The 13,775-nt window shown below is 48.5% G+C and overlaps 1 protein-coding gene across 1 annotated transcript in view; it reads right to left on the bottom strand.

Annotated features, from left to right (window-relative positions):
• Positions 1-2,450: 2,450 nt before the first annotated feature.
• LOC139048718 (uncharacterized) overlaps positions 2,451-13,775 on the bottom strand; it is a 32,175-nt gene continuing 20,850 nt past the window's right edge. Inside the window, exons 2-6 of the mRNA XM_070523230.1 lie at positions 5,838-5,937; positions 5,658-5,772; positions 4,811-4,934; positions 3,716-3,849; positions 2,451-2,639 (exon numbers count right to left, since the gene is read on the bottom strand). Of these exons, the coding sequence (XP_070379331.1) occupies positions 2,451-2,639; positions 3,716-3,849; positions 4,811-4,934; positions 5,658-5,772; positions 5,838-5,937 (662 nt within the window). The remainder of the gene's footprint in view (positions 2,640-3,715; positions 3,850-4,810; positions 4,935-5,657; positions 5,773-5,837; positions 5,938-13,775) is intronic.

Consider the following 13,775-nt stretch of genomic DNA (forward strand, 5'->3'; position numbering starts at 1 on the left):
CAGTTCACCACATCGATGTGTATGCACACTGCATCGTACAAGCTGCGTTCGCAATGCACCCACAATAATTCCCAAATCATGCGTCGCATTGTCTGCATGACTAATAATTCGTATTGGCCAATGGCATGGCACAAGTTACACGGATTTGTGCACATGTGGAACGCTCTGTTAATGATTGCAGTACTCACACTAACTCACACACTCGGCTGTTAAGGAAACGCTTCACAAAAACAAAACACAACTTCACATAGGCGCTACACATTTAGCCACAATAGACCTGCCTTGAAGAAGTTGTGAGAGATGTACACAGTTATCGGCATCAGTTCATCTGATATGCAGTTACCGTTGCTTGGCAACGGAGACCGCCACCCGTTCATTGCAAGACCGAACAGTGTCGATGCATATGGATCACACAAGCTTAGCGTATCAGGATGTTATGTGTTATGCGAACGGGACACAACAATGGTCAGGATGCATGACATTGCCAATGAAACCTCATTAGTCTGTTAACGGAGAGCGATCATCATGTTCAGAGGTGGTGCAGCTTCATGTAAACACACATATGGACATGGCGCTCCCTGCATACTTGCATGCAGCAGGATACAGCTGTCCAAGCAGGACAGAGAAGGAAATTTTGATGTTTGTCGGTCATTGCAAAACAACACGCAAACACGTCCATAATGCAACCCGAAACGTCCACCGGTCATGCGAAACGCACAAAGGAGATGATGTATGACTGCTCCCACCTTGCTGTGCGTTTTACGGGGAGGTGGGGCCAATCAAGGTGGCATTATGCTGATTTTATCCGGCCACCCCCACTGCTTGCATGCATCTGTGCACTTACGTGGTAAGCGAACGTCTCACTTCAAAATGCTGCCGAAGCAAAATTGCTACCCTCCTGCGACATGTGAATATGTGTGCATATATGTTCACTGCAGCACAAGTATAGGCACCGTGGTTTGCATTGGTGCATAGTGTCGATAATAAATGCAAGGGTTAAAAGCAGTAGACACAGTATGAAATAGTGGGCGCAAATGGATGGACATTTCACTAAACAATTACAAAGTGCAACGAAGTGTTCCAAAGCGTCCCGTGCAGATGCTACACACACACGTGCATGTAAGGTGAAGGCTGATTCCATTCACAAAGAAATAATTGCATTTCTGCAGCGCACTGTAGAACAACGCCTACCAGCGATACAAACATTGCACAGTGATGCCGACGGCTGAGCAATAACACGTTCTTGCTGTGCAGTAATGCAAAGTCATTGAGCAGTGTGTACATTGCAAAAAAATACTGACACACCAAACGTTGCGCATGGTACGAAAGACATGTTCCTGCAGCACGAAACTTTTCAACTGCTGTGCCTCCACAAAAAATGTGCACACGCAATAAATGAAGCGTAACATGGCTTGGCACATCGCAGACCCTCTTTGCCGTGAATATGGCCTGTGTATGTGCATTTACAATTCATTACGAATCTGCATACCTCTATACGAAAATCTCGTAATGCTGTCACACTAACACGACAAAAAAAGGGTGAGCGCGAGACATGGACATTCATTTTAATGAGCATAATGAGATCAAGGTGAGCACAGGAGGCAACATTTTGGCATATGGCCACGTCTTTTATTCGAAGCATACTAGCCGCACAACCACGCTCTTCCTTGCTGCGCCGCGCACGGCCGCGTAGCTACCATATGACGTCATAACACCTGCAAAGCGGACGCTTAAGCTTCGCCTTCAAGAGTGGAACGCGACAGCGTTCCCGTCGACCCGCCAAGGGGTGTAAGACAATGGGCTACGGCGCAGCGACTACGCGCCCCGCATCGGACGCGGTGAGCGTCGAGCAACGCAGCGTTCGGCGTGACAACAAAATGTGAGCCTGAGGAAGCGACGCACACCTGAGCCGACGACACCGGCTTTTCTGCGACACGAGCTCCTTAACGCTGTCGCGATAAAATAAAGGCTAGTATGCTTCGCATCCTGGGCTTAACCTTAGCTAAGCCACAGCCATTTTTTTCCACTACACATATGTTGAAAGCGGAAGCGAACATTTCGACAAGTGCATTTGTCTTTGGGCAGGGCATCAACGGTTTTATATGTTGCTCTGCTGCGTACATACACCGCTGTTGTGCAGCGAAAAGACTCATCCAAGCACTTTATAGTAAAGAACCAACACTAACGTCTCTTTCCAACAATAGAAACAGTAGAGGCCTATTCGGTGTGGTACATGAACGAACGAACACGCAAGCAATGAACAAGGAACTAATAACACGGAACGAATACAAAAATTAAACAATCAATAAATACATAACAAAGCACTTCAATACATTTATTACAAGAATTGGCACATAAATGGCAAACAAATTAACAAAGGAAATAAATAACAAATAAATGGCCTCCTGCGTCAGGTCTTGCTGACGCAGGAGGAATCAACGGGAAAAAAATCACTGGGGCTGCTGCGGCTGGTTCCCCTGCGGCAGGTTCTGTTGCCGCAGGAAAACCGTCAGTGCCGCAGCGAGCGTGGTTAGTGGGGCGAGCTGCTCCTGCAGCACTTGCAGGTTACTTTCCTGCCGCCCCAGGATGTTGCCCAGTCGGTCTATCGATTCAGCGATGCGCTCCATCGCGGCGGTTTGCTGTGAGAGGAAGGGGGAAAGAAGGCACTTCACATACGGTGTATACTCACGCGGGTTCACTGTTGTGTTCGTTTGGTTTGCTGAACCTATGTAATGTTACGTCATGCACTTTGAAGTCAACCTTGTCTGATTTGTTGCATTCGCACAGAACCAACTTGCACTGTTCCCTCTTGCAGCCTCACAGTTATGTTACACGTGTCGTAGTGGGTGTACTTCTGGAAATGCCAGGGTGAACGTTCAGTGACGTGTTTTTGCTGTATGGATATCAGTGCGTTCTCCTAACCGGTACGCAGGTTAAGGTAGCAGGTGTAATACAAAATTGATTCGTGCCACATTTACAGACCCGCATCGCCATATTTCACTGAGCTACTTGCGTCTAGGACCACACCTGCCAATGTAAGTTGCTCAACATGTCTGGCACACTTCGGCCAGTAGTTCTGGTTATATGGGGGACCTGCATATCAAAGGAGCGCTAGTACAGAATTATATTTCATGTTATTGTTTCGTTTGCAACAACAGCGTTCGTCCAAATGTGAATCGCACATACCAACCCCACTCTACCACAACAACACAAACTCATGCAGGCGCTGCCCTCAGATGTATCCTGCAGTCTACATAACGTGCTTACAAGTGTACGGCTTGTGGGATGGATAAAACAGCAATACAAGCTCCTCGTGCAGTGCAACTTACCGCGTTATGCATTCATTCCATGCAGCAAAATAACAGTGTCGTCCTCACACTGCAGCACATCCCGCCATCCAACCTCTCATCCACGCACATACTTCGGTGCCTGTATTTTCAGTAACCTCACAGATCCGCTAAACACTGCACGATGAGAGCAGATGTTACTGCTATCCCTGTGGCCTTTCACTTGCCGAATGCCACTACAACCTATTGGTCGCACCACCTACCAATCTTTACGGCACTACTACTGCTCATTAGCAACCACTACACTGCCATCCTCCTTCCAGCACACATTCCCTTAAAGAATTGTGCCCAAGGCAGGCACCCAACGAAAGCACTGCTTATGATGGCTGACTATACTGAATGAACCATTACTCATGAGAAGTGCATACCTTTCTCGACTCTGCAAGTAATTCGCGCTGGATGGTGACTTGGCTCTGCGCAACATGCACAGTCCGCTCACCATCCAGCACTGCCTGCTCGAGCAGCTCGCCCTCGGAGCGCGGTGGTCTGCTCCGTGCACCAGCTGCTTTAAAGAAATGGTGAGACATGTGGTGAATGCTTGCAAATACAGGGAGAATGAGCATACGTGGCACATCAGAGGCTCACACAGTGCCAGGACATATAATCCTTCCAACTGTCGATGTGCATTACTTCTACTGCAAGCGCGACACCAGCGAATTATTTGGTGCCTCGGCTCAGATGTCCGTTGCTTTATGTAGGTAGTGTAGTTCCCTACCACAAGAGTGTATACAATAACTGAACTTCTTTCTAGCCTGTCCAGGCGGTCGGAGAGCGAAAATGTAATCAACAGCGGCAGTTCCTGCACATTGCTCCGTATCCAGAAAATTGTGTCATCTGCACTGCTACACAGGTTCTTTTATTAAGTGGTGGTTGTGCATAGCTAACAAGGCTCAGGTTACTCCGACAGTTACTCCTCCCTAGACTGTCTGCGTTGTTGCAATTAGCAGTGTATAATATTGAAGCGTTTCTGTAGACACCAGTTCCACGCTACACAATGTACACTATACAATACTTCATTTTTTGCACTTAACAGATTATCACGATGTGAGCGGCACCAGTATGAGCCTTAGGATGTCATGTCCATTCTTTTAAACGCTTCCAATTTATACTTCGTGTGCACTCTTCGGTTTGCACCTACCTCAACTTGGGCAGTGGACAACAACTAGACATATTGCTAAAGCAAAACTTTTTTGCATCATTTTAACTTCCTAAACATCACTACCCTCTCAGGCTTTATCTCCCAACAATGCAGCTGTTAGTCGTGCCTGCCGGCATCAAGCACTGCTGGAGCATGCACGACACTGTGCGTGCATTCCGTGTAACGCATTGTGCGGACATCGCCATAAGCTCTCCTCTCGCGAAGCCGCACCCTACGGCGTGGCCTGGCAAAAAAAAATGCATACGACACCTATGCTTGTTGTGCTCATTGCATGTGTCCACAGGTCATACATATAGTGGCTTACCCTCGCTGGGCCTCGACCTTCGTGGCCGGGCGGGTCTTGTTGAGGCACGCCTCCCAGTAGCACTGGTGCCCGGCTGCGGCTCTACAACTGCACTCTCCGGCGCCACAGGTGGTGTTTGGCTGGCCTTTTACGGCTTTTTGCGGCCGTAAATTCCCCATCGAATTCCCCCGACCTACTAGCAAGCCGGGGGTTGCTTTCCATAAAATTTACTATAATTTCCTCCTGCCGAATGGTAATTTGACGCGCAGGCATGGCTGTGATGATCTTCGTTCATGTACAGACACAGGCAAACTGGCCGTCTGCGCGAGCAAGACCGCCAAGTAAATGAACACATTTTCTGGGATGGTAGCCTTTATTTCCGGCAAATAATTAGCCTCCTGCTATTTCTTCTTTTGAAACCTGCAATTTCGTAGAAAAACAACGCTCTTGAACACTGCCGTCTGTTCACAACTCAACGCTTGCAACGCACACTTACCAACGTAAGGGAGGAGACATTATAACACCTTTACACTTCCTTTCAGATGCGATATGCTACTACTTTGCACTGTGCCACACCAGCACCGTCTCTTGGAAGGTGTACAGCTACAGACAACACAATTTAAATTTCAACACAGGGTCGAGTTGCTTCACCCTGCACTACCACTTCATTGGTCGAGTAGTTAAGAGGATCTAAACGTCACTACGCAGGGCATGTGTTGTCCACCACGATGGCATAATGTGCACACCTCAGGCTGCTGTGTATTTCCTGCTATGTGCAACCACGGTGCACTTCTCTGACCTTCTTAGGCACTGGCATCACCATCGAAAAGCAAAACGCAAGAGTACACCTGCAAAATAGTATCCTCACCTCCGAGCTGCTCGTCGACATGAAGAAGGCCTCTCCAAGGCCTCCGGTTGCAACGCTGCCTAAAAGTTGAAGGACGCGGCCGCGGATGCCGCCCAGTCGGCCACCGCCGGTTGTCCTGCAAGGAAACAGTGCGCTCGTAAGAATACGAGCCGCATTCATTAAAGCCTACTTTTCACTCACCTTTGCTCGGCCGCAAGTTTGCCCGCGTCACGCCTGCATCTGTACACAAACTTGCACCACCACAGCCTCCACTCTCGCTCAGTCTTAACTGGCGGCCCTTCTGCATTGAGAAGGGCCGCCAGTTGCTTCCACAAATCCTGCCTTTTTGCGGCCGTAAATTCCCCATCGAATTCCCCCGACCTACTAGCAAGCCGGGGGTTGCTTTCCATAAAATTTACTATAATTTCCTCCTGCCGAATGGTAATTTGACGCGCAGGCATGGCTGTGATGATCTTCGTTCATGTACAGACACAGGCAAACTGGCCGTCTGCGCGAGCAAGACCGCCAAGTAAATGAACACATTTTCTGGGATGGTAGCCTTTATTTCCGACAAATAATTAGCTTCCTGCTATTTCTTCTTTTGAAACCTGCAATTTCGTAGAAAAACAACGCTCTTGAACACTGCCGTCTGTTCACAACTCAACGCTTGCAACGCACACTTACCAAATTTTCGGACGGTAGCAGAAGGACAGCAGACGACTATACAGCGGGGTCCCGCGCGTCTTCTTCGAGGGCTCCGCTGAAGCTTTGCTATTCTTTGCATGACCTTGGCGGTGCGCGAAAACATTGCACACACCCATTCTCAAAATGAAACGGCCACAATAAAACTCCCACACGCGCTACGCCGGTTCCTTTCGTGTTTTGTCAGCTCTACCCATTTTCAAAATAGGGCGCCATGTTGACACGACGCCCCTCTGGCGGTGCTTGATGACTGACATACACACACGCAGAAACAAACTCCGTCGGTTTATGATATCACCCAAATGTTGCTTCGCAACTATGTCAGTTGTAGCACAATTTATTCATTGAAATATAACATTTCTCACTTTTTTCTCTCATTTCCTTTACATAAAGCGACCGGAGCCAACCGTGGCCAGTGCCCAGAACCGAGCGACGCCCACTGGACTCGATTACGACACACCCGAGTCGTTCTACACTCGCCGGGCGCAATCTCTCGCGCGATGCGAAGCGTTCGAGAGCGCGCGCTGGTAGTGCGCGCTGACGTCACGAGTGAGCAGGCGGTCGGCTTATCGAATGTGACGTTCGCCGCGGCGAACGTTTCAGAATACGTCCCCTGATTGCGCGCGTGAAGCGAATACTGGCGCACATTCTCCGTCACATTTGACGACCCGAGATTGTGCTGCAATGTACGAGCATTCCCATTGACGAACCGACGCCTTGGCAGGGGGGGACACTCCCCGGTTCCGGTGGCACAGGAAATTGGCGCCATCTCTGTAATGGGCCACGCGAAAATCCGTTTCCCTTGCATGGCGTCGTAGATCGTCGCGCGCATGCGCGCCGATCCAGGTGGCCAAGCCCTTCCCCCCGCTCAACTCCTCTGCCTACGCCCTCTCTCGTAACACCCTCTCAACTCCCTCACCTTCGACTGTCTACGCGCCCGCGCCGCCGTGCTACAGTGTACTAGAATACTTTCCAGTGGCACGACCGCGCCTCTCCGCTGACGCGCGCGGTGGCACCTGCAGCGGCGGCGCTGCAATCGACCGCTCTTGAAAGCTCGTCCTGTTCCCCTCTGAAGCGTACGTGGCACACAAAAATAGAAAGCGTGTTTGGTTATGTACAGTCGCTGTTTTAACGCAATTCAGCTTGGATTTTCAATTATTTTTGGGGTACTTTATGTGCGTAGAGGTGTTTGAGGTGGCCGTAAGATTTTGGGCGTGTCTTACTTGCAATTTCTTTTTTCACGCTTAGTCGTCAACTCGGACTAGATGGCACTACCGGAATAATTTGCGAGTACTAAATTTTGCGAAGCAATTGTCATTTGCGGGACCAAATATTCGCATGATGTTCGCGATCGCAAAAGACACCTTACAGTGTCTGCTAGGGTGCACATGCACAGATATCCGTCAAATTAAGGCTGATTTAATATTTACACGAGAAAGCACTTCATTTTTAAAGTACGTGCTGCACAAGACGAAATCTGACGCGCAGAAAAAAAGAAGGGAGAACGACTTCGAAACCGATTTCTCTGTCCCATACGATTTTATTCCAGGCGCTCTGTAATAGCGCAAGAATCATCCCGAGAGCTTTATGCACTTAACAAGCAGCTTAGAAATTGGGCTAAGTCAGTCTGCTTAGCTTCAGGTGCTGTGCTGCCTTTCTTTTTGACAGCATATGTGCTTTATTCAAGCCTTTGATAAAAAAATGGAGCCGTGTGGTGACATAAAAGCTGACTATGCGAGGAGTCAGGCTTTCTGCATGATCTCTGCATCCCACCTTCAAGGGAGCGGCGCAATGAATCATATGCAGGATGTCCATTACGCTTTCCCGATGAACTTTTTGTGCACTAAAGCAATTAGTGAAAATGTCTTCAAGCCTTGTTATAAAGCGGAACAGTTCCACCGAGGGGTAGAGTAAACCTCCTTCATCATTATGGCGCACAAATTCTGCAGCATGCAAGCGGCGCCCTTCTTCTGTTGGAAGTAAGAGGCTGTCATTACACGCACAGCATTTGGTGGGCAGCACACACTTTTTGGCCACGTATCCGGAAATGTAATATATAAGCCTTGAGTCGCTCCTCTGGACATTGTACTCGTGTTCCACTGCTTCACTGCCATGTGAACTTGAAGGTACTGCTTGTTTTTCTGTTCATGTAGTTCATGTAGCGTCCAGCGCTTCCCAGGCACTTTTATTTTCATCACCGCAGCGACAGTCGCGGCCACACAGACTTCGTTGTCAACCGTCGCACCCGTAGGTTCGTCAACCTCTGTCGTCTCTGCAAGCTGCCCTCGTGCCTTTTTTCGTGGTGGGACTTCGTCATCGCCCTTCCTTTTTCTTTCGTTCCTCTTGGGAGTAGGCTGCTTGCTCAGGTAAGCTGGCAGATTTGGCAAAATTGTGGGGACTGCGTCCGGAGTAAGCGTAGGCGTACCGCGTGGGATGCGAACTTCCTCCCCATTTATACGGTGCACATAGTCCCGAACAATGAAGCGTTGCTCAAAATGCAGCTCACATACCGCGCAGTCTGTGGTTAGCGGCTTGTCAGCTCTATGTAGGTTTCTCTCCCACGTGCACCTCCGTTCCGGGTCTGCAGGCGCCTTGAATAACGATAGCTTCTTCGCACTGTTAGTTCGGGCGTATCCTGTGCTACACCCTGGGGCGTAGCAATGGTTGAGACGTTGCTTTGCACTCATTGATGCAAGTGGCCGCATTCACAAGAGAACGCTTGCGACGCACAACCGCACAGAGCAAAAAGCCACCACCAAAACACACCGCTGAAATGCAATGGTACTGCGTGCCCAGACCTGTCGCCTTCAAGAGTGGTCGACGGCAACGCCACCGCTTCGGGTGCCACCGCGGGTGACACACGCCGCAAGGCGCAGCCCCCTCCGCTCGTTGCACTGAATAGCTTCTAGTTCACTGTAGCCGTGCCATCCCCGCCGGCCCGGCTGCTGCTTATACCTGTGTCACACGGGCACATTTGGAAGGCCATCCAGTCAACGGCCTTTGAAACGCCACAACTCTATCGACTCAAAGGAGTTGTCACGCTGCTACACGGCACTTTTGAAAGGCCGTTGAGTGGTTCAGGCGTTCCTCGCAAAATTGTGTGGCGCTGCGGATCTTTATTTTCGTTTTCATGTCACGAGAAGTTAAACAACATTAAAACCATTTAAAAGCACTATAATTTCTTTTATATTTTTTTATACATTAAAAAAAATTTGTTTATACAGTGCCATACATATATGTTTAGTTTTTAAGTTGTTGAGTAGCGAAACTGCGGCAACGTTTGCGCCGCTCGATGCGGCTGCCGTTCTGGTGTGTGTTCGCACATGTCAAGTGGCAAAAACAGTTTATTGAATAATGAATAACACTCATATATAGTATTTTGAAAGCATTTCGTTTGATTTGTTCTTTCTAACCGTGAGTACGAGCACAATGTGAACGAGAAGGCATGTTCGCGCTGTTTCCGCTTCCGTTGCTCAAAGGCCATCGAGATTTCGATAGAGTTGTAAGGTGCCCCGTTGACTCGATAGACCTTTGACTCGGCGGCCTTCGAAACGGCCCGTGTGGCAGCTCGAACTTGACCTTTGAGTCAACTGACTATCGGTTGGAAGGCCTTCCAAACGCCCGTGTGACACGGGTATTAGTCTGCTACGTAACGCTTTATTTTTGTTATCTACTGTCATCGAGATGCGTGCGCTGCTGTGCGTTGACCGACGTGGCTAGTTTCGTCAGTTCTGTGGTCCTCGGTAGCTGTGTGCTTGTGCTCCGCGATGTTTCACCCTTTTCACGACTCGTACCGCTCGTACATCGTGCAGTGGTGCACAAATACCTCAAAAACAAGTTCTGCAGGGTTGTTCCGGGTGCCTAAAGACAACAGGTGAGCGCTCAGACCCAAGGACATCAGAAGGCGCATGTGCAGGGTCGTTCATAATATGTGCGAACGCGGCGAAGCGTGGCCGCGCTCCGCGGAGCGTCAGCGCATCCGGCGCGGTCGCGCATCGAAACAATGTGGCGCAGGCGCACAGGAGACTGGAGGCGGTGCTTCGTGTCGTCTGCTACAGCGCGGAAGCGCAACGTGCTTGCTTTGCTGGGAAGCGCACCTAACTCTGTGCTGGCAGCGCCCAGACGTGCCGAGAGGGCATTGTCGCATTTTACTGACTGCAGCGCGTTGTTCAGTCCTATGGAAGGGTATCAACTGGCAGAGGGAGTTAGCTTGGGCACGGCAATCTCTCATCCGCTGGCGCGGCTGATAAGCTGCTGCAAATAAGTGCCAAGCTAAGCGACTGCTCTGTACTAGTGCATGATTCTTGGATGATTTCTTGGATGATTCTTGATTATCTTCGATGAAGCACGATCCACAGCCCATTCTTTATGTTCATCGGCTGACAAACGTGAAGCTGTCAGTTTTAAAAGTAGTGATGTCACTTTTTTCATTTCTTGTTTATTTCTTATACTGCCTCAGTAATAAAAGCGGCGTGACGGTCGAGGAGATTATCATAAGAAGGCCAACAAACACTGACACCAAGGACAACATAGGGGAAATTACCTGTGCTTAATAAATGAAATAAAGAAACGATAACTTAATGCAAATTAAAGTCGATGAAAAAACAACTTGCCGCAGGTGGGAACCAAACCCACAACCTTCGCATTTCGCATGCGATGCTCTACCAATTGAGCTACCGCGGCGCTGTTTTCCCATCCACTTTCTTGGGTATTTAAATGTCCTAGTAGAACCTTGGGAGAGTTAGCCAGCACCACCACTCACAGACTGAAAGGTCTGCGAGTCTGTGAGTGGTGGCGGAAGGAAGTCTATGAAGGTGTCTGTGAGGCGGACGGAAAGACGGTCATTTAATTGCGCTATATCCATGCATGGTAAGAATCGCTGGCGGTCGGAATGATCTAGATCCCTCTACTACGTCGACATCTACGATAGCGTGAGTCACTTTTGGGCATTTAACAGTATAAACCAATCCAGACTAGAGCTGAGAAATTTGAAACACCTGCATTTACCCGAGAATGCTCCACTGCGAACACATGCTGCTGAGTTGCCGTATGCGGAACCAACAACGCGCTGCAGTCAGTAAAATGCGACAATGCCATCTCGGCGCGTCTGGGCGCTGCCAGCACACATTTAGGTGCGCTTCCCAACAAAGCAAGCACGGTGAGCTTCCGCGCTGTAGCAGACGACACGAAGCACCGCCTCCAGACTGCTGTGTGCCTGCGCCACATTGTTTCGATGCGCGACCGCGCCGGATGCGCTGACGCTCCGCGGAGCGCGGCCACGCTTCGCCGTGTTCGCACATATTTTGAACGACCCTGTACACGAACACAGCCCTGTCCATTTGTGTACTCCATGAGGCTCCGGACGTCGTTGCGCCTTGATTGTGCTACACTTGCCTCTTCCCGGTAGAGAAAGCCGACAAATAGATGTTCCTCCTCATTGTCACCTGGTCTGTGACTTGTGTTTTTCTGTGCCAAGTCTCATTCTGCAACTTCAGTAACTTGCCCAGCTTTCCATACCGCCCTCAGTGCTTTTTCTGTGTATCGCGTTCTACAAACCAACTAACAGCTGAAAAATTACTGTTAGTGTTTGTGTACTATCTCAGTAACGCCCGATGGGAAAACCGCGCGAACAACCTTCATGTGTAGGCATGATACGCTTTTTTTTCCTCTGGAAAGCATGAGCATTGCAAGTGTCCTACATGCAAATTTTTGCAGTTCGTGTTTATTATACAAGGGAAAGGCCAGTAGGTACGACTTAGTGCATTAAGTGACGTCATTTTATTGCTAAGCATTCCATTCGGGTAGAAAGAAAAGTCGTCTTGGCTTGTTTTACCTGGTCTTTGATTGAGGAATAAGCCTTTCTGCGAATGTTTTCTATGTGCTGCTGCAAAAGCCGACTATCTTTTGTTCGCCATGCCACCGTTACTCAAGTTGTGGCCAAGTGCAAAATGTGATAATGTGTGTTTCAGTTTTTAGTACAACGTTATTTTTTGTTGCCATGTTTTTTTCAATTTGTTGAGCAGTAATGAACATGTCAAGCATTTCATATACTTTCGTGCAGATTTATAAGTAAGCTTTCTTTCGGTATGGCTCTCAATCAAACCATGTTAGCATTTTATTCTATCTTTCAGGTATTTTGCGTGTCATTGTTCTTGCCATTACTAGTGAGTTTTCCCTTTTTATAGTTGTCATGACTATGTCATACACGTCGTCCAATTTTGTGCAATATCTTAGTGCACATATCAGGAGCTCGTCTACATTTAGGTCTTGAGGACGTTATATAAAAATCTTGTTTTTATATGTGTGTACATGAAATGGCCTTCGCGTTTTCTAGCGCTTTCTTTTGTTATTTCACCATCTGTGAACTTTTGTCTTTAGTACTCTTGTATATGTCATGCACCTCTCACTTTTGCTCGTTTTTTGAGCGTGTATCACACCACGTTGTAAGAAAAATCGCTTTTCGGAAATGAAGTCAATAAAGCGAGACTAAACATCTGTTGTGCTGGAAGTGGAATTTTTTTTTATGTTCCGGCACATGCTGGTATAATATATGTATGGGCAAGACTGCGTGCCTGCCAACGCATAGCCCACGGCGCACCACGCGCCAGCTCGCAAGCAATGCCAATGCGTGGCGTAGCGCGCGCATTGCTTGCGAGCTGGCGCGAGGCACGCGGTAACAAGCGCGCAATAAAAAAGAAAAACGCGCCGCTTACGGGTAAAAACAAAAAAAGTGAGTGGCGCGCGCGGCATGGGGGAAAGGGGGAAAGGGAGTGGAGCGGGTCGGCATAATAAAAACAAAAAGGAAAAAAAAACGTTTGGGAGAGGAGGTGCCGCGCCGCTGCTGTTGCTGTTGCCATGACAACGTAAACAATCATGTGCGCCGCCATTTTGCTTAATGCGTCGCCCATTGGTTAGGGCCGTAACTGAAGGGGACCTTGGCGCTAGCGTCGAAAGAGCGTCTGCTCGAAAACGGCCAATGGGATGTATACGAAGTGTCCGCCCCCTGGCCTTGGTCCGTAGATCGGAATCAGAGGAAGCACTTTGCGCGCAGCCATATTTATGTTTGAGCGTTGTTTTCTTTTCCAGCGCAAGCTCATCTTATAATTAGTAAGATTCATGACTGGCTCTTTTGGAAGTGTTTTGTTCTTGACATTATTACAACGCGAGAGTATAGAGGTGCTCCATCTTCATTGAGTGAATACTGGGAACGGACTGGACCTTTTATTGCGTCTGCGTTTACACATTTACCGCACCAATTTATTTTTCATAACTTACTTTTGGATTTATGGGGCTGTAAAGCACAGCAACCTTTTATTCACAGGATGTTTTAATAACACAGAAACTTGAAATGCTTATTAGTAGGCTTTCACGTCATGGTCAATAATTTTAATAAAGATATACTTATGATAATTCAAAACCTATCCGTGTGACAACGTT

The sequence above is a fragment of the Dermacentor albipictus genome, chromosome 8 (genome assembly GCF_038994185.2).
Source record: "Dermacentor albipictus isolate Rhodes 1998 colony chromosome 8, USDA_Dalb.pri_finalv2, whole genome shotgun sequence".
NCBI classification, from domain to species: Eukaryota; Metazoa; Arthropoda; class Arachnida; order Ixodida; family Ixodidae; genus Dermacentor; species Dermacentor albipictus.